At 54.1% G+C, this 19069-nt stretch overlaps 1 protein-coding gene across 3 annotated transcripts; it reads right to left on the bottom strand.

Annotated features, from left to right (window-relative positions):
• Window positions 1-1376: 1376 nt before the first annotated feature.
• On the bottom strand, window positions 1377-18727 carry LOC102444692 (snaclec alboaggregin-A subunit alpha-like). Of its 3 annotated transcripts, none has more exons than XM_075907200.2 (6): window positions 17681-18727; window positions 6911-6991; window positions 5748-5866; window positions 4004-4150; window positions 3121-3250; window positions 1377-2732 (listed from the first exon to the last, which is right to left on the bottom strand). In XM_075907200.2, exons 1-6 carry the CDS (start codon window positions 17778-17780, stop codon window positions 2662-2664), a joined length of 648 nt encoding a protein of 215 aa, XP_075763315.1. In that variant the 5' UTR covers window positions 17781-18727; the 3' UTR covers window positions 1377-2661. The 3 variants fall into 3 exon arrangements, with proteins under 3 accessions (XP_075763315.1, XP_075763317.1, XP_075763316.1); XM_075907202.2 differs by lacking the exon at window positions 17681-18727 and adding an exon at window positions 7303-9787; XM_075907201.2 differs by lacking the exon at window positions 17681-18727 and adding an exon at window positions 9075-9787.
• Window positions 18728-19069: the final 342 nt, after the last annotated feature.

The following is a 19069-nucleotide window of genomic DNA, read 5'->3' as shown; positions in this document are numbered from 1 at the left end:
CGGACAGGCAGCGCCCCGGGATCTGCATGTGCCCGAGCCAGCCCCTCTTCCCACAGGCCAGTCCACTCCACCCCGCTCTTCCCCCCGGCCAGTCCTGCTCCCCCCAACCCTGTCCTGGCCAGCCCTACTCCCCGCTGGCCATTCCCCCCCTCCCGATCTCCCCCAGTCATAGCCACTCCCCCCGACCCCCTCCAGACCAGCCCTGCTTCCCACCAGCCGGTTCCCCCCCCGATATCCCCCGCCAGCCCTGCTCCCCCTCACCTCCTCCCAACCAGCCCTGCTCCCCACTGGCCAGTTCCCCCCGATCTCTCCTGCCAGCCCCACTCCCCCTGACCCCCTCCTGACCAGCTTTGCTCCCCACCGGCCAGTTCCCCCCCAATCTCTCCTACCAGCCCCGCTCCCCCCGCGGCCGGGTCCGCCCCCCGCATCTGAGATCAAGTGTGTCCGATATTTTTGTCAAAACCATCTGGCAATGCTAGCACCGGCTTCCTGCAAGTGGGGGGGGGGGGGAGAAAACCCCAACCCGCCACGCTGGAGGCATCTGGTGGAGAAGCGCACGCGCTGCTGTGGGGAGGGCTGGTGGCTCCTTCCCCTCAACTGAAGCACTAATCTTGGGAGGGTTCCAGGTAGGAACTCCAGGCATGTGGTGGCCCCAGTGTGCCTGGCCCAAGCAGCTGGAGGTGGCAGTTCCCCTGGGTCCTGCCAGCACAGCAAGGAGCCATTGCTGCTGCCTCCTGGTTCTCCTTCAGGGAAGCCGGGGGCCAGCAGGAAGTCCAAGGGGGGAGTGCGGAGAACAACCCTGAGCCATGGCCGCATTTTCCCTTTCTGGGAACTCTGTTGGGGTTGGGGGGCAGGGTGATGTAGAGTGATGTGATGGCGTCATTCTGTTGCCCTGTAGGAAGAACTTTCTTTAATATATAGAGAGAAAATATGCAGAAGGATTTAATTCCTCAATCTTTCCACGGAGCTGATGTGCACCAGCTTTGATGAATGTACAATTTGTGATTTGTAAACCACTGAAATATTTAAAACAAACCCTGTTTCCTAGATAACTGTTAGATGGTGGCCGAGGTAATGAATGGTCTGTGAGCTCTATCACATCCGAGTCTTTAACTGCTAGGACAGAGTCCCTTCGCAGCGGGCAGCCAGGGAGGCTGACGGGTGCTCCAAGGTGGTGCAGAGAGAGCTCGTTACACCTGAGACTTCAACTGCTAGGACAAAAGTCCCTTCACAGCGGGCAGCCAGGGAGGCTGACAGGCACCCCAAGAGTCTGCCCTGTGGAGGCGGCACGACTCAACGCTCAGCTCTTACTGCGTTTACCCCTGACCAGCTATGGTTCTTTTTTATTGTGTTTGGTTCTGTTACAGCAACAGGAGGAGTCAAGTTAAAGCTTAAACAGTTACTATTTTATTGTTACAAGGCAAGCTTAGCTGTTAAATGTTACTGCTGTGTTACAGATAACGCAGCCACTACAAAAGACAACACAGAAAATACAATGAAAAGTCACTTAAAGGTACCATGAAACCCTTTTGGTTCTCTGAGCTCTTATTGAATGCGCACAAACAGACACCTAGCAGACACCCCTGCAATCCTTACTCCAGCAAAGCCAGCGTTTCTCTCAATACCAACGGGAAGCAGTCGATATGAGACGAAGGCGTCCCTAAAGTCTCAGGGGTCCAAAACCACCTGACCAGCAGGTATATGGATGGATCTCCAATTAGAGTGGAGCACAGGGCCCCACTTTATACCCCTGTGGTCATGTAGACGCTTCTCTTATCATTAAAATGCCAATTAAGTTGGAACGTCTTTGTGACGCCCATTCCCACAGGGGGTCCGAAGCTTAATTTGCACCTGTGAGGTGGAGGTAACTAAATCATTAGGGCCAGACAGTCTTTCTGATGGGGTGGCAGATTCCTCTTCTGTGTGTGTAGGCGTATCAATACTGGTACCAGCCAAGGGCAGCTCAAGGCCCCGATCGCCTGCAGGCCCAATCCCCCCTGTTATCTGGTTCCTGTCTAGCAGGGCCATTGTTATTCCAGCACCTCTGGAGGCCCTGGAGCCTTTGAAGACAGAGTTTCGCTCTCAAGGATTCTCTCTCTCAAGGATGTCAGAGAGAGGAGGGGAGAGGGGGGCGGGGTTTCTGTCTGGCTACAATAACAGGGAGCAATATGTGCACATAGTGCTCAGAAATGAGCCCATTAAATAACATACACTTTATGCTTGAAATGCAAGATTACAGTGATAACTATTTCGTTTCATGTATCAATTATAATCATAAACTATTTTCTTTGTTATATCAAGAAAATGGACAATTTTGTTTTATGCCTCAAAGGAACGGATACATGTAAGATACCAAATGGCTACTGAACATTTTGCAGTATATATATATATAATATTTAAAATGTTATAGAAGATATTTATAGTAACTGGCAGACGCCACGGTGGAACACATCTGCACAAGCGCACATGACCTCAGTATTGGTGCACATAACAAAACTCACTCCGGTCATGGATGGAAAATCTCAGTGGGAACAGTGGTTGGGGGCAGATTCACCCCAGTTTTGAGCAAATCCAGGAGGGCAGTGTGCAGCCACCACACATCAACCAGTGGGGCAGCATAGCCAAACCCAGCTGGTACCTCCAAGATGGCCTTCAAGCCCTTCAGTCCAGCGAGCGTTTGCAGACGGACATGAACTCCAAGGAATTTTCATAGTTATCCCAAGTGATAGCATCTGTAGGGAAGTGAGAATCAGTGAGAATAGGCGGGGAGCCAGGATTCCTGGGTTCTTTTCCCACCTCTAGAGGAGTGGGGTCTGGTGGTGGTTAGATCTGGGGAACTAGGAGCCAGGATTCCTGGTTTCTCTTCCCACCTCTGGGAGGGGAGGGAAGTGGTGACTGATGGTTAGAGCAGGGGGGCTGGGAGCCAAGACTCCTGGGTTCTATCCTCCCTCCTCTCGGGGACTAAGAGGGCTGGCTGTCACACCCCTGCCATCGGGAAGTGTAGTCCCTGGGGCAGGGTGTCCATGTGCCCTCACTTTCAGCATCAGGAAATCACACTGGACATGAGCAGAGTGGGGGCCAATGGAGGGGCCTGGCCTGCTCCTGCCTAGCCTCCATTACCTTTGTCAAAGTTCCCAGAGGCCACAACATTTTCTCCAGTGATACTGTCTGGTTTGCCTGTCCCAAAGTTGCTATAATCCCATGCCGAGCCATCAGTCCAGCGCCAGGGGGCCTTGTCCTGTGTCTGGCCCTAGGGGGACAAAGAGGTATTGAGACAAGTTAGAACAGGTCACTAACTAGGCCAGCCCGTATCTGATGGCTGAGCTAGCATATATGAATGACTGAGGAACAGCAAATCCACAGTGTTCTTTGGGAAAGTTGCTGCCATCCGACCTTTATTCTCAGACCTGCATCTTCTGTGGGGAAGAGCCAGCTGCTCTGCAATCTCCCACTGCATGGAAGTACCTATACGCCACGATCCACTCCATATGAAGACCAGAATTTGCATCCCAAGTTTTCTCACCAGAAAAACGCAGCTGGAGGAACCCCCTTGTTTTAGGACATTGCCAGTGGGGATTTCATTTTGGGAGAGAAAAAATATTGGGGGGGGGGGGAATTTGATTCCGCAATGTGTTGATCTTGTGATTCAGTTTCCTTGCATTTAAGGCCAGAAGTCCCACCATTAGCCTGTGTGGAATGAGGCAGGCAGGGCAGTCACACAGACTGGTGCCAGTTCCCTGGAGAGTGGGGGCTCAGGAAAGGATCGAGGGAGCAGAGCAGACAAAGAAATCAGCATGAGGCTAATGTGCAAAGTGGGGTGCAAAGTGGGGTGTAGTGGGGGGGCAGTGTCCAGGTACAGGGGATGAGCTGAGTCCGAAACCCTACACAGGCTGCTGGGTCCATGCTTCAAAAAGGCAGTTGACAGGGAAGTGCCACGGAGCTGAACCAAGGGCTGGAGGTGGGACATGAGATCTGGTGGGAGAGCAGTGGCAGAGCCCCTCACCTGGGAGTCGCGGTGGGCCCCGAGCCAATAGCCTTCCTTTTTCTTGTCATTGTTGGGGGTGCCCATCAGGTAGTAGATGAAGTTGTTCTCCTCTGCGCTGTGCACGGATGCCAGGTGGGCACCCTCCACCAGATCCTTGCACTCTGTCTTGGGGGGATGACAGATGCCAGGTGCCGGGGGAGCACAGCCTGACCTCTCACTACCCCAACAAGTCCCTGCCCCCCATTTCTCCCCACACCTCAACCCCCATTTCCTGCACTCCCCATCTGAGATCACCCTTCCTCCCCCACATCTCAGCCTTCCCTTTCCTCCACTCCCCGGCCCAGAGATTGCCCATCCTCCCCCACATCACACCCCCTCTTCCTCCACTCCCCACCCCAGATATCGCCCCCCTTCCACCACAGAGGATGTATTCCAGAGACTTGATCTACGACAGCAGTTAATTCCATCTCTGCTACAAGCCTGCACTAAGAACTTGGATTCGTTTAACAACAGTTAACAACATTTCTTTCATTCTTTTCATGCATAGACCTTTCTAAGTTAGATTCTAAAGGACTGGCCCAGTGTGCTCTTTCAGCATAGTATAAATTGACCTGGGACTGTGGCTGGTCCTTTGGGATCGGAAGGACCTGTTTGGATTTGGTGATATTGATTTTCATATCCTCTCCTCTGTTCAAGGAGGAGTGCTGGTTGTGGGACAGGAGAAGGGGTGAGTGGGAAGGGTGTTAAGGGGATTGATTGGGTGCTTTCTGGTTAGACCATGTGGTGAGATAGTTCTCTTTGTGACTGGTTTGGTGCCTTAGGGTATGTCTACATTACCCTCCTAGTTCGAACTAGGAGGGTAGTGTAGACATACCCTTTTAGTAGAGGCTCCCCAGTCTTGGGCTGCAAGTAGCCCTTTCTCTAAAAATTCATCCTGATTTGACCCTCTCAGTGGTGTCCCCAGAAACCTCCTGTACTGCAGCTGGGCACACTCCTGAACTAGGACAAAGAGGTTCAAGGGATGGGGTTCGGGGCTGACCCAGATGGCCCATGCTGTGACTTTCTGTTCTCTGGGCTAACTGAGCACATCCTCAGAGGGGGATCCGTGTAAATCTGTAATGCAAAAACAAGGAGTCCTGTGGCACCTTAAAGGCTAATGGATTGATTTGGGAATAACCCACTTTGTTAGATTTGTACCCACGAAAGCTGATGCCCCAATCAATCTGTTAGTTTTAAAGGAGTCACAGGATTCCTCATTTTTGAGGACTTTCTACAGTGGCTGCAGCTGACTGAGAATCCCGGGTGTGATGTTGCCGGCTGGGGGTCCCTGCAGATGTAGGCCGGGGTGTGTGTTGTTCTCTGCGATGGGATAAGTCTCCCTCTGGGGTCTGTCCCACAGGGACTCTCTGAACTAGCTCCTGGGGGGGAAGCAGGAGGTTGCGGGCCCAGGGTTCAGCTTACAGAGGTAGAAAATCTATGGGTCTTATCCTGGGGAAGAGGGAGACCCTGGGAAGGGGGGGGGGGGTCCTTGTGGCTCTGTGACACTCACCACCCTTGCCCCCCTCACAGTCTCCTCCCCTCCACTCCAGCCCCCACTGCACCACCCGTGCCCCTAATGTCACCCTAGCTCTTACCTCCAATACCCACCCCCCATTACAGGTTATCATGTCCCTAATCGCACTTCAGCTATCATAGCCCTCCCCTTTCCCTGAGGGCAGGCCAAGCCAGATGGCTTGGGACCTCGGACCCCGGCGGGACACACCTCGGCTTTCTCCCAGGTTTTGGTGGTCATCACCGGGTAGTAGCAGGAATCACGGTACTGGTACCAGTCGGGAGGGCAACACCCCTGAGTACACGGACAGGAGCGGACATCGGAGGATGCTACAAGGAGGGAAAGGACATCTGAGGCAATGCTGGGAGGGTTTTAGGCTCAGGGATTAGAGTCACCAAGCCCCCCACCCAAGAATGGGAGCCCTGGGATTCTGACCTGGTCCCCACCCAGGTGCCTGTGCACACCTATAAGCAGCATTTCTTGCAAGCTGAGCACTTGGGTGGCCACCCAGGAGCAATTCCAATGCCATCCAGCTAATTAGCAGAGTGCACACAGCTCGGTTTTGTGTTTCTCCTGGTGGTGCACATTCTCACATGTCGTGGCGCACACAGAAAAATTTATTTTGCACATGGATGGAAAAAATCCACATGGGTTGAAAAGATTAGAGGGAACATTGCCTATGAGTCAGGTTTATTGACCAGGCTACATCTCCCGTGAGGCGCTGCGGTAAAATCACCCGTGACAACCCCCAAAGATCAAAACCTTGTGCTGTGAAAAGAAGGGGGCATTTTTCTCTGACCCCCCTCCCTCCAAATTTGGGCTGCAGTCTCTCCCAAAGTGACAAGTTTGGGGTCAAAACACCACAACTGAATTTGTGGGAGTTTCTAGCCCCAGACATGAGAGCTTGCAAAAGTCCCTCCCATTTAACAAGGTTTTGGCTGAAAATGTGAGAAGTTTAAGAAATTGTAAATCCACCCCCCGTTTGATGCTTTTGACCCCAAATTCAATAGTTTGGAGAAATGTTATCAATGTGGTTAAAATTTTCCAGGATAAAGCCCCCAATTATCCAGTGGTTTTGTGAAGAGTCGACTGTCCACCTTGGGGGCTAGGCTGAGATGGATGTTTGACCCTCCACTTGCTCCATTCACAGCAAGAGCCCTTCACCCTACAGCTTCGTTCCTTCCAGATGCTTTCGGTCCCCTTCAGAATCCAGAGCAACCCAAAGATCCTATTGTATCAGGGAACCTGCTCTTCTCTGGGCTCTGGGCTCCAGCAGCAAGGAGTTCCCCAGGCCAATGGCCCCAGGACAATATACCCTTCCCCCAAACCAGTTCCAAGGAGACACCCACCCTCCCCAGCTTCTCCACCCTTACCCACTGGAACGGTGAGTCGGACTAGCAGAGAGGCAAGGAAGGGACGGAGGCATCCGGGCAGCCAGCGAAGTATCACCATGTCTGAAAAGAAGGGGGGAAGGGGTCACAGGAGGGAAGGGAAATGAGGCCAATCCCCTGTCACAGGGCCCTGCTTAGGCAGACTGCTATCAGTGGGGCTCAGTACAAGCTGTGCTCTCTAACATTAGCCTCCACTCCCTAGAGCCAGGGAGAGAACCCAAGAGTCCTGGCTCCCACTCTGATCACAAGCCCCCACCTCCATCCCAGAGCTGGGAATAGAACCCAGGACAGGAGTCCTGGCTCCCAGCCCCTCTCTAACCCACCAGACCCCACTCTCTTCCCAGTCCAGGAGCCCAGGCCATGCTACCCCTTACTCAGCCAGGCGTCTCCAGCAGCTGCGATGGGGGCAGCAGTGCCCTGTGTGGGTTCTCCGTTGGTCAAGCTGCTGCCCAAAGCTGCTGCCTTTTATCTGACTGCACCAGCTGGAGCAGCTGTGTTTGTCCTGGCTCATCAGGTTCCTAGGACAATGGGAAGAGATGAAGATTGAAAGGCCCTCTCTTCTCCCGGCATCAGGTGACACATGGCTTATGCGGGCTCAGCTGCACCTGGATGGAGGGGCTCTGGATTGACTCCGGGGGAACTGATCTCATATTCCGGCCCTGAGTCCTGTCCCTGCCTTGGAGCAGCACCAGGTGAACTGAGACTGGAACAGCCCGCCACATTCTTGGCTTTGGGCGTTCATTATTACACAGACTGAACCCTGTCTCTCTGGCTCTGTGTGTGTGTGTGTTTGTGTGTGTCTCTGGCTGTGTGTGTGTGTCTCTCTCTCTGGCTGTGTGTGTGTGTGTGTGTGTGTGTGTGTGTGTGTGTGTGTGTGTGTGTGTGTGTGTGTGTGTGTGTGTGTGATTAGAGCAAAGGTTGGATCCAAGGTGCATTCCCTTTTCTTCACCCACAAAACAAATATGTCCCTGGAAATGTCTCCGGCATACCTCCCCTTCCACTCCCATTTCCTGGCAGGCTTGGTGCCTTTGTCCCAAGTCAAATTATTGTCGCAGTCTCAGGAGTTTGGGGTCAAAGAATCAGACAAAAAAATCCCAGGAACCACAGTCTTCCCAGAACCCCTGGATGTGGTCAGAGACACACAAGTTCTCTTGCACAGTAGCAGGGAGTTCCCCAAGCTAATGGCACATGGTGGAACCTCACACACACACACACACAAACTGACATATGCCCAGCCATGCAGAGTTCAACTGGGTTCAACAATTGTGTCCTGGCAGGGCGTGTGTGTGGGACAATGGGGAGGTGCACAGAGCCCCTGGCATGCGTGGATGGCAGGGGGTAGAGGCCCTGGAAAGGGCCGGGAGGACAGGGGCCCATGGCTCTCCACTTTCTACTAGCTGTAAGGTAGCGAGAAGAGAGCAAGAGGCAAGATCTTGGGGGGCGGGGAGAAGAAGCCAGGCATAAGATGGGCCTCAGGAAAAGAAGCACGGAAAGGGTGTGGGCGGGGCCTCAGGATAGTGTGAGAGGGCGGGGCACTAGTGGCTCCCATTGCTTCTGGCAGGGGACACCCAGGGAGTATGGGGGAGAAAATGGAAGGATCCACTCGCTCGGAAGCACGCACAGCGACACGTGTTCTCTCGCGCACACACACACAAACCGACACACAGCCAGAGACACAGGGTTCTGCCCATCTAACAATGAACGCCCAAACCCAAGAATGTGGTGGGTGGTTCGGGTCTCAGTTCACCTGGAGTCACCCCAGGGCAGGGACAGGACTGGCAGCTGGAATGTGAGATCAGTTCCCCCAATAGCAAACTGGAGTCATTTCCGATACCTGATCCTCTCGAGCCAGGTGTGGTTGACCCTGTATAGGCTGCACATCACCTGACGCCCCGAGAAGAGAAGGCCTTTCGGTCTCTGTCTCTTCCCATTGTCCCTGAGCTGGGCAAACACAGCTGCTCCAGCTGATGCAGACAGATAAAAGGTAACAGCTCTGGGCATCACCCTGACCAACGGAGAACCCACACTGCCCCCATTGCATAAACTCCCTTGCCCCTAAAGGGTGCCGGGATGCGGGGGAGGAAAGCTCAGGGCTGTGGCAGTCCCTGACTAGAGGGGGCACCCCCAGCCAGCCCCTTTCACCTACCTGGTGATTTGTTTCTCTTCTGTATGGTTTTATGAGAAGCATTCCCATTCCAGGCACATCCCATTTTCCTGAGGCAACCAAACCCTTGCTTTAAGTCACTGGTGGGGAACCTCTTTCGGTCAGGGGTCACTGACCCACAGAAAAATCAGTTGGGGGCCACACACAAGTGAGAAGAAAAAAATTCCAACCTTTACTGAGAAGGAGAAAAACACTCCACACATTCCCCTCACACACCAGGGCCTGCTTAATAGATTTTGTGTGCTCCAGTCCCACGGGGGCAGCAGAGGGGCACCCGAGCTAGCGCAGGCTCCCCAACTCTGAGAGGAAGGGGAGCCCTGAGCCTCAAGGGCCATGTGATGGGCTCGCCAAAGCCTGCTCTGAAGTCAGGGACCACCCAGGTGACCAGCCAGCCGAGAAGCAGCCGCGGGCAAGGCAGCGGGAGCACGGCTGGCGGGTTTTAGGACCGCACTTCCGTCACGACACCCTGTGACGTCCGACGGCGGGCTGTTTAAACCGGGCCCAGGAGAGAGTCAAGGGGAGTGGGGGGTTGGACCCTTGCCGTGACAGGCAAGGAGCCTCCCCGACGCCCCGGCTGGAAGGGCTTCCGAGGAGCCCGGGAGGTAGCGATCCCACCCGTCCGGAACCAGAAGCTGAAACGATGGTAGGACCCGGGGGACTTCCCCACTAACGGGGTCAGGCAGAGGGGGTTAGGAAGCAACCCGGTCTAGGACCCACTCAGGATTTCTGAAGCAGGGCCAAGGGCCCCGGAGACCCTGCGGTCTCATAAGCTGAACAGGCGGAGGGCTCGCTGGGCTTCGTCCTTGGCCTAGCGGACGGGAGCTCGCACCCATAGGGACGCCCCAGAGAAAAACAGAGACAGGCGGAGGGGGATCACTGGGCTCCGCCCAGGCCAGGGTGGGTGCTCGTGCCCCAGAACCTGTAACAGGCCAGATACAGGCAAGCAGAGGGTTGCATCCGGCCCCTGGACCTTACCCTGGCTTTAACTTATGACAGGAGGAAGCTGCATATAAAATTTGGTGTTCCTACTGTAAAAGTCAGACACAGGATTCACAAGTTTGTCAGGCCACTCTGTTTATTAGCAAAGCCGCTCTGCTAATACACCCCGAAAATGTGAGCACCATACAAGGTTCAAACCCCTTGATTTATACAGACAAAAGAAAGCAAAATTAACAAGAGTACAAAAGGGGCAAAACTTCACATGATTCCCATGAGACTAGTTATGTATCTTCATTTCCATATCAAGCCTCAGCAATCTCCTGTCCATATCTCGCTGGTCATCTCGATTACTTTCTGTCTAACACCTAATGTTCCTTTTCCTGCTATCCCAGACACACCTGGCTCCACTCTGCTCCATCCTGCATACCTACAAACAACATTAACATAATCTTCTCTTTCCTGTTCAGAGACAAACAGTATTCCTTGAACTTATTCTATTATTACAGTATAATTCATCTTTTTCTTACAATATAATTCTTTCTACTCTCACACTACCATTTAGGAGGAGTTCTTGAACAGACAGACAGACAAACTCTCTCAAGTACATCGTGGATTTCACATTGTCTGCATGCACAGCTGTGCCCCACAGTTAAAATGAGTGAGAGCACAGCTTCAAAAGAGTACCACCTAGATTTGCTGCCTGGGGCAGGGCCTGGTCGTTCCTCATTTTCAGTAGTCCAGTTTTGTCCAGTCACAGCTGAGTCGGTGTTGCTTGCCACTTAGGGTGTATCTAGACTACACCTCTCTGTCGACAGAGAGATGTAGATTAGGCACTTCAAAATTGCTAATGAAGCAGGGATTTAAACATCCCGTGCCTCATTAGTGTAAACATGGCTGCCACTTTTGTTTCCAAAAAGAGGGTTTAAAAAAAAAAAAAAGAGCAGTCTAGACACGGATCTGTCGAAAATAAAGCCTTTTTCGACACAGATCCTGTAAACCTCATTTTTTTAGGAATACAGGATCTGTCGAAAAAGGCTTTATTTTCAACAGATCCGCATCTAGCCTGCCTGTTTTTTCGAAACAATTCTGTTTAGAAAAAAAGTGGTGGCCACGTTTATGCTAATGAGGCATGGGATATTTAAATCCCTGCTTCATTAGTAATTTCGATGTGCTTGATTTGCACCCCTCTGTCGACAGAGGGATGCAGTCTAGATGTAGCCCTAGTGAAGGCCGATCAGTAACCCGCAACAGCAGTTCTGCCATGTGATGAGCCATGGTCCCAAACACACCATGCCCATGAAGGATTTATATTGTGTTGGACCTGAGAACCTCGGTAAGAGGTTTTAACAAGATTGTAAAAAGGAGAATCGTAAGAACTTGTAAGATTAAGGTTTTTATTTTTACAATTGTTTATTTTGCATGCCAAGTAAATACAAGTAAAATTTCATTCTAGTTGACTCATTTTTCTCACTATTGAATACGGGGAGGAGTGCCAAAATCATAGATCATCTAGGGTGCCATCCTTGGGCCAACCCTGCTGATACACACACAACAGGACCTGGGTGACTGAGCAAGATTCTGTTCAGTATCTGAGACCAAAAAAGTGAGAAAAAAGATTCATTTCAGGGTGACCTGGGAGTTCCGGTGTGTTGCTTGCTGAAACAAAGCCATAAAAAATGCTGTATTTTGCCCCCAAAAGATTGTGTTGAATTTTTATGTCTTTTGAAAAAAAAATCCCCAAAAGGTAAATCAAGGCACAACAAAACCATTTGGTGTTTTCAGAAGTCCCTTTCATTTGTGTTTATTCTTTCTGGCCAGCAATAATCTCTTGAGTTCAACTCAAAACCATGCAGAATTTTGGGTGCCCCCAAATTGCATCTTTTTGTTTTGGTTTGGGTTTCTTTGCAAATGATAGTCTCTGAAAATAGCTTACTTGGTTCTGTTCACACACACACAAACAAATCTCATACAAACACACAGGGGGCAGAGTCCATTCCCTCCAGCAGGGCCGAGGCCATTCCCTCCAGCAGCAGCCTGCCTCCTACTCCTCCCCCCACCCCGAGAGGCTATGTCTACACCAGTGGTCCCCAACCTTTAGAGGCTCCTGGGCACCCGGGGAGTGGGGCCACTCACGCACAGGGTGCCCGGGGGCGGGGCTGCGCGTCCGGGGGCATGCCAGGAGACAGAGATGCCTTTGCACCCAGGCGCCGACGCCGGCATGTGCCCCAGGGCCGGAGCTGGGGCTGCCTGAGCGCCTTGTGCCATGGGCCCGGGGCTGGCACCAGCGTCGCCACCCGAGCCGCGCGCCTGGGGCCGGCGCCTCCTGTGCGCCGCGTGCCGGGGGCAGGGCCGGCCCAGGTTGTTGGCGGGTGTGGGCGCCATGGCGCCCGCGGGCACCATGTTGGGGACCACTGGTCTACACTATATTCCTCTTTCAAGAGAGGAATGCAAATGCAGCTGAGTGAAATTGCAAATGAAGCTCAGATTTGAATTTCCCGTGCTTCGTTTGCATAATCGCATCCTAAGGGCAGTGTGACGTAGTGGGGGTAACTTGCTAGAGCTGTGGCAACCTCTGCTGTCTATAACACAAGTCATTATGCAAAGGGGGCTCCAAACCTGTCTGACCAGCTACCCCCCATTGGGAGAAACAAAGGAAGGTGGAATGCCGCCCCTGGCTGGGGGGCAGGGCGGAAAAGAGTTAATTAGTTTTTGGTCTGAGAGCATGGAAGAAGCAGCCTCAGCAACAGGCTGGGGGGTTTTAGAAGCCGAGACCCCTCCCCCAATCAAGGGGGGGCTGAGGCATCCTAGGCCTGCCCTGTAACCTGATGACATCTGTGCTGTGCTGTATTCTGGAGAGGCAATAAACTTCCTCTGTCCTACCGGCTGGTGGAGTCTGTTCGTGCCATTTCAGGGGTGCAGGAGGCGGGGGACCCCAACGCACCATCACACTGGTGCCAGGGGTGGGATGCACTGCACCCCGTGGATGGAGCTTCCAGCGGTGAGTGACAAGGCGCAGTAGAAGCAAGAGCCCTGGAGCCAGGCATGCTGGGGACAGAGCGAAGCGGTTCCTGGGAATCGTGGGCACTGCAGCACTAGACTGGTGAGTCTGCACTGAGGGAACCAGTAGGCAGATGGCCTACGCCCGACTCTTGAAGGCAGAGCTAGTGAAGCTGTGTAGAGAGAGGGGCTTGCCTGTGCAGAAAGCAACCAAGGCCCAGCTGATTGCCCGGCTGGAAGAGAATGACCAGCCACGGGGCCAGGATCCTGTCCCCAGAGGGAGCAGCCAGACCCCTCCTGAGAGCGTGTCAGGCTCTGAAAGGAGGCGGAGCACTGGAGCCTGTAGGAGAGACGGGACAGCTTTCCCCGGGAGGCCTGCAAGCTGTAGCCCATCTAGGGCAGGAGCCAGCTCAGCAGAGCTGTGGCAGCTGGAGATCCAGCTGCAGATGAAGGAATTGGAAGTACAGGACCGAGAGAAGCAGCGACAACATGAGTTGGCCATGGCAGAGCGGAGAACTGGCGGGGCCCCGGCTGAGCCAAGTGCGGATGGGCCCCAAGGTCCCAGGGCTACCAGCCGCTTGGAGAGGCTCGTGGTGGCCCAATTGAAGGACATGGGCAACATAGACGGGTTCCTCAACTCCTTTGAGAGGGCCTGTGGACTGCAACGGGTCCCCCCAGCTGACTGGTTGCAGGAGCTCATCCCCGCACTGAACCAGGAGGCGGCCGGAGTGCTCAGTCAGCTGGAGGACCTACAGCCAGGGGATTACAACCGAGTCAAGGAGGCCCTGCTGCACAAGTTCTGACTGACCCCCGAGATGTACAGGAAGAGGTTCCGGGGGGTGCAGAAGGAGCCACGGGAGACCTATGTGGACCTGGCCTCCCGCCTGGTGCAATACTGCCGCAAGTGGGTGTCTGGAGTCGGAGCCCAGACCGCAGAGGAGCTGCTCAGGCTGTTCATGATGGAGCAGTTCTATGAAGCATGCACACCCAAACTGAGGCTGTGGCTCAAGGACCGGAGACCAGAGACCCCCCCCCAGGAGGCCGGGAGACTGGCGGATGAGTTCACGGAGAGCCGGTCCGGGTGTGAACGGGAGTCCCGGAGAGAAAGGGAATCGCGCAGAGACCAGATCTCGGCTGAGCGACGGAGGGAGTCATCTATGAGGCGAGCCCAAGAGACGAGTCGTCTGCGCCCCCGACAACCAGCCAGGGCCTGGACAGAGACAGCCCAAAGGGGCCCGCAGGGACTAACTTGCCATCGCTGTGGGCAAAAAGGCCACAAGAGGGCTCAGTGCACCAGGTCCCAGGACCGGGGACTGTCCAGGGTTAACTGGCTGGGGCTGGAGGAAGGGCAGGCTGCCCCAGAGGCAGGGGCTGGCAGACAAACTTCAGCTCAGAGAGAGGGGAAGGATGCTCAGTGCACCTCCCCTGGGAGGTCTGACCCTCGGGAGGCAAATTTCTCCGTGTACCGGGTGGGAGCAGGGTGGCCCCTGCGGAGCGAGTGCCTCATACCCCTGGAGGTGGATGGTAGGAAGGTGACAGGTTTCTGGGACACGGGGGTGGAGGTGACACTGGCCCGATCTGACATAGTGGCCCCAGACCGGATACTACCCCACATGCAGCTGACCCTGAAGGGCACAGACAGGTCCCCGTTTAAGGTGCCTGTAGCCAGGGTGCATCTGAAATGGGGGGACAAGGAAGGTCTCAAGGAAGTGGGGGTGCACCCGCACTTGCCCACCGAGGTTCTGATGGGGAATGACCTAGAGGAGCGGCCCCATGAATCCCAGCGGGCTCTAGTCACCACCCAGAGCCAGAGCCAACGAGGGGCTGGCAACCTGGATCCAGGGGAGGCCTCCCGACAGGGTCCTCAAGGTACCATCACGGTGGACACGGGGTCCAGCCAGGCTGGGACCCCGGACCTAGGCAAAGGTGGGGAACAGGTCCCAATCCCTGCCTCAGCAGCTGAATTCCAGGCTGAGGTGCAGGCAGACCCCTCCTTGCAGAGGCTGAGGGACCAGGCTGGCCTCCGTGCAGCTCAGCCCCTGGGAGGAGGTGGCCAGGAGAGATTCCTGTGGGAGCAGGGCTCCCTGTTCCGGGAATGGCTTCCCCCCAGGAAGGTGAGGGCATGGGGGGTCCAGCAGCAGCTGGTAGTCCACCAAAAGCATCGCCTCAAGCTGCTGTATTTGGCCCACGACATCCCCTTTGGGGGCCACCGGGGGATCTGGAGCACTCGGCTGAGGCTGCTCCAACACTTCTACTGGCCAGGGATATTTGCAGCCGTGCAGCAGTACTGCCGGTCCTGTGACTCCTGCCAGAGGGGTGGGAAGGCCCAAGACAGGAAGAAAGCGGCTTGGGGGTCCCTACCCATATGGAGGAGCCTCTGGGCTCGCTGAGAGAGTTATGGGAGGGGAAGACCCCCATGGATGGAGCGTCGGAGGTGGAAGATGCCCTGGCTGTCCAGAGAAGGCTCGCTGGGCTCATGGCCCCGGCCCGAGAGACCCTGGCCAGAGATCAAGGCCAGCAGAAGGGTGGGTGTGACCACAGAGGACAGGCCTGTGCCAGTCGCCCTGGAGCGGGGCAGCGAGTGGACAGAGGGAAGCCAATTCATGTGGGGCCTCGCCGCGACCGGCCCGAGTCAAGGGGAGCACCCATGTGCCCAGGGCGGGTTCCCACGCAGAGGACCCGAACTTCCCTAGGTCACGAGCGGAGTGACCCTACTCAGTTCATTCTCGGAGGGGGGAGAACTGTGACGTAGTGGGGGTAACTTGCTAGAGCTGTGGCAACCTCTGCTGTCTGTAACACGAGTCATTATGCAAAGGGGGCTCCAAACCTGTCTGACCAGCTACCCCCCCATGGGGAGAAACAAAGGAAGGTGGAATGCCACCCCTGGCTGGGGGGCAGGGCGGAAGAGAGTTACTTAGTTTTCGGTCTGGGAGCATGGAGGAAGCAGCCTCAGCAACAGGCTGGGGGGTTTAGAAGCCGAGACCCCCCCAAATCAAGGGGGGGCTGAGGCATCCTAGGCCTGCCCAGTAACCTGATGACATCTGTGCTGTGCTGTATTCTGGAGAGGCAATAAACTCCCTCTGTTCTACCGGCTGGTGGAGTCTGTTCGTGCCATTTCGGGGGTGCAGGAGGCGAGGGACCCCAATGCGCCATCACAGGCAGACACACACACACACACACACTCCTCCCCACATTGCACACTCACACTAATGAGCAGTTGGTACAGTTCGGGCTGGGGGAGGCAGACCCCCAGTCCCACCTACAGCCCCGCCCCCTCTGCTCAGGGCCCAGCCCCCGATGGGGAGGGGAGGATGCAGGACAGCATGACGAGCATGTCTCAGCCTCCCTGGTGCACCGGGGAGGGGAAGAGAGAGAAGGGGAGTGTGCATGCAGCGTGGCTCATGGAGCCCTAGGAGAGGGGAGGAGAGGGGAGGGGAGGTGGTGACGTGGTTCCAGCTTCTCTGTCCCAGAGCACAAGGAAGGGGGGCACTGGGGCAGCAACACTCCACCCTCAGAACACCTATGGGAGGTGGGGGCAGAGTGTGGCTGGGCCAGGCTGGTGGTTTGGGAAGGCAGTGTCTCATTTTTTGAGGAATAAGGGCTCTTGCGCAAAAGGGGTATTTTGTGCAAAATGGCCCCGTCTACTCTGCAGTTTTTTGCCCAAAAACCTCTTCCGCAAAAAGGATCGGAAGAGAATATGCAAATGAGAGCACAAGATATGCTAATGAGCGCTCCATTTGCTTTTCCTCCTGCAAAAATGTGGCAGTGTAGACGTAGCCTGCGAGCCAAAATAACTAAGTGCAGAGAGCCACGCACCCCTCCCCCAAAGCCAGGCACCCTGCCCCTCCCCTGCTATAAACCAATGCCGCTTTGGTCCTGTCGAAGCAAAAGCCTCAGGGTATGTCTACACTACCACCCTAGTTCGAACTAGGGTGGTTAATGTAGGCAACCGAAGTTGCAAATGAAGCCTGGGATTTGAATTTCCCGGGCTTCATTTGCATCTTGCTGGGCGCTGCCATCTTGCCGTGTAGCTGCGGGCACGGAGTCCGAACTAGCGGGGATTTAAAAATGGCGGCACCCAGCAAGATGCAAATGAAGCCCGGGAAATTCAAATCCTGGGCTTCATTTGCAACTTTGGTTGCCTACATTAACCACCCTAGTTCGAATTAGGGTGGTAGTGTAGACATACCCTCACTCAGTTTTAGGCGGCTAAACAGACAGCTTTATTGATCAATATAGCAAAGTGAGCCAAACGTGGTCCCAGCAGAGCCGGGCCCAGTAAGACTGTTAATACAATCAATCCTAGTATCTTTATATCCTTAGCCAAACAGTCTTATGTCAGGGCATCCAATTACAGAAATCCTCAATTAAACTTGGAAAAACAAAGCTTTACCAGCAAGATGGTGGACAGGTACGACGGAGTACATCTCCTGTCCCAAGCAGCCCAATTAACACATACCAATAGCCCATCTTGTAGGCCTCTTCTCACGGGGTGACAGAAAGTTCACTCTGGTTTAGGTGCTAAAGAGAAAAGCTGAAATGGTTTCTGTTATACAAGATGGCTTCTAGTTAAATATGAAATGGTTTCTACACTCCCCCAGAGCCAGGCACTCCCATCTCACCCGCGCTCTAACCCAATTCCTGGGTCTCACCAGAGCTGCTGCATCCATGCGCTTTTCCCTCCAGGTGCTGGGGTGCGTGCACAGAGTGGCCATGAGCAGTCCGGGCATGCCGTAACCTTAAGAGCCGCATTTTTTTGGAGCAAAGAGCCACAGGTTGACCACCCACGTTCTAGATCCCTTTCTGTAGCACTCTTTCCTAGACAGTCCCTTCCCATTCTGTGCTCTCTGCAGGCCTGCACCTGCCCCTTGGAAAGCTCCGGGAAGTATCTGACAGCTGAGTGAGCTGCTCCATTTGGGGAATAAACAAAGAGCAAATCATTGGTCTGCTCCTGTTCGGCTGCCGCAGGGGGAGGGCTGACTGCTGTGACAGAGCGACTGCTGTGACATTCCTGAGCATGGAGAGCTCCCAGAGCTACGACAAAGCAGGCAGTGGAGCCCAATGGGCACAACCATGCTCAGGCACCCTCCTCTGCACTGTCCACCTCTGTGGGTGCCCAGGCTGAATGGTCAGGTGGTCTGGCCTCCTGCATAGTGCTGTCTGGGAGCCAGGACTCCTGGGTTCTCTACCTGGCTCTTAGACGGGGGTGGGTAGAGCAGGGGGTATGGGAGCTAGGACAGCTGGGCCTTTCCCTGACTGTGGGGGCTAGTGGTTAAAGGGGGAGGGGAAGCTGGGAGCTAGGATTTATGGGTTCTAGACCTGATTAATCTGTGACCAGTTAGGCTTCTTCCCTATAAAAGCAAGAGGAAGACCAAGGACAGGGTAGGCCCACTGCTTAGTGAGGAGGGAGAAGCAGTAACAGGAAACTTGGAAATGGCAGAGATGCTCGATGACTTCTTTGTTTCGGTCTTCACCGAGAAGTCTGGAGGTGTGCCTAACGTAGTGAATACAAGCAGAGAGAGGGTAAGTTTAGAAGATAGGATACACAAAGAACAAGTTAAAAATCACTTAGGAAAGTTAGATGTCAGCAAGTCACCAGGTCCTGATGAAATGCATCCCAGGATACTCAAGGAGCTGATAGAGGAGGTATCTCAGCCTTTAACTATGATTTTTGAAAAATCATGGCAGACAGGGGAGATTCCAGAAGACTGGAAAAGGGCAAATATTGTGCCCATCTATAAAAAGGGGAATAAGAACAACCCAGGAAACTACAGACCGGTCAGTTTAACGTCTGTCCCAGGGAAGATAATGGAGCAGGTAATTAAGGAAATCATATGCAAACACTTGGAAGGTAATAAAGTGATAGGGAATAGCCAGCATGGGTTTGTGAAGAACAAGTCATGCCAAACTAATCTGATAGCTTTCTTTGATAGGATAACGAGCCTTGTGGATAAGGGAGAAGCGGTGGATGTCATATACCCAGACTTTAGTAAGGCATTTGATACGGTCTCACATGATATTCTTATTGATAAACTAGGCAA

This window comes from Pelodiscus sinensis, chromosome 22 (assembly GCF_052426305.1).
Source record: "Pelodiscus sinensis isolate ZL-2025 chromosome 22, ASM5242630v1, whole genome shotgun sequence".
In the NCBI taxonomy this organism is placed as follows: domain Eukaryota; kingdom Metazoa; phylum Chordata; order Testudines; family Trionychidae; genus Pelodiscus; species Pelodiscus sinensis.
Note: the sequence above shows the minus strand (reverse complement) of the source record. Positions and strands in the feature narration are given on the sequence as shown.

Excerpts from the sequence above, each read along its gene's own strand:
- LOC102444692 (XM_075907200.2), bottom strand. The coding sequence starts at position 17,780 with ATGCGGCTCTTAAGGTTACGGCATGCCCGGACTGCTCATGGCCACTCT. Across the intron at positions 4,151-5,747 it reads AAACCTGGGAGAAAGCCGAG|ACAGAGTGCAAGGATCTGGT; the intron begins GTGTGTCCCGCC and ends CATCCCCCCAAG. Across the intron at positions 2,733-3,120 it reads CTCTGGGAACTTTGACAAAG|ATGCTATCACTTGGGATAAC; the intron begins GTAATGGAGGCT and ends ACTTCCCTACAG.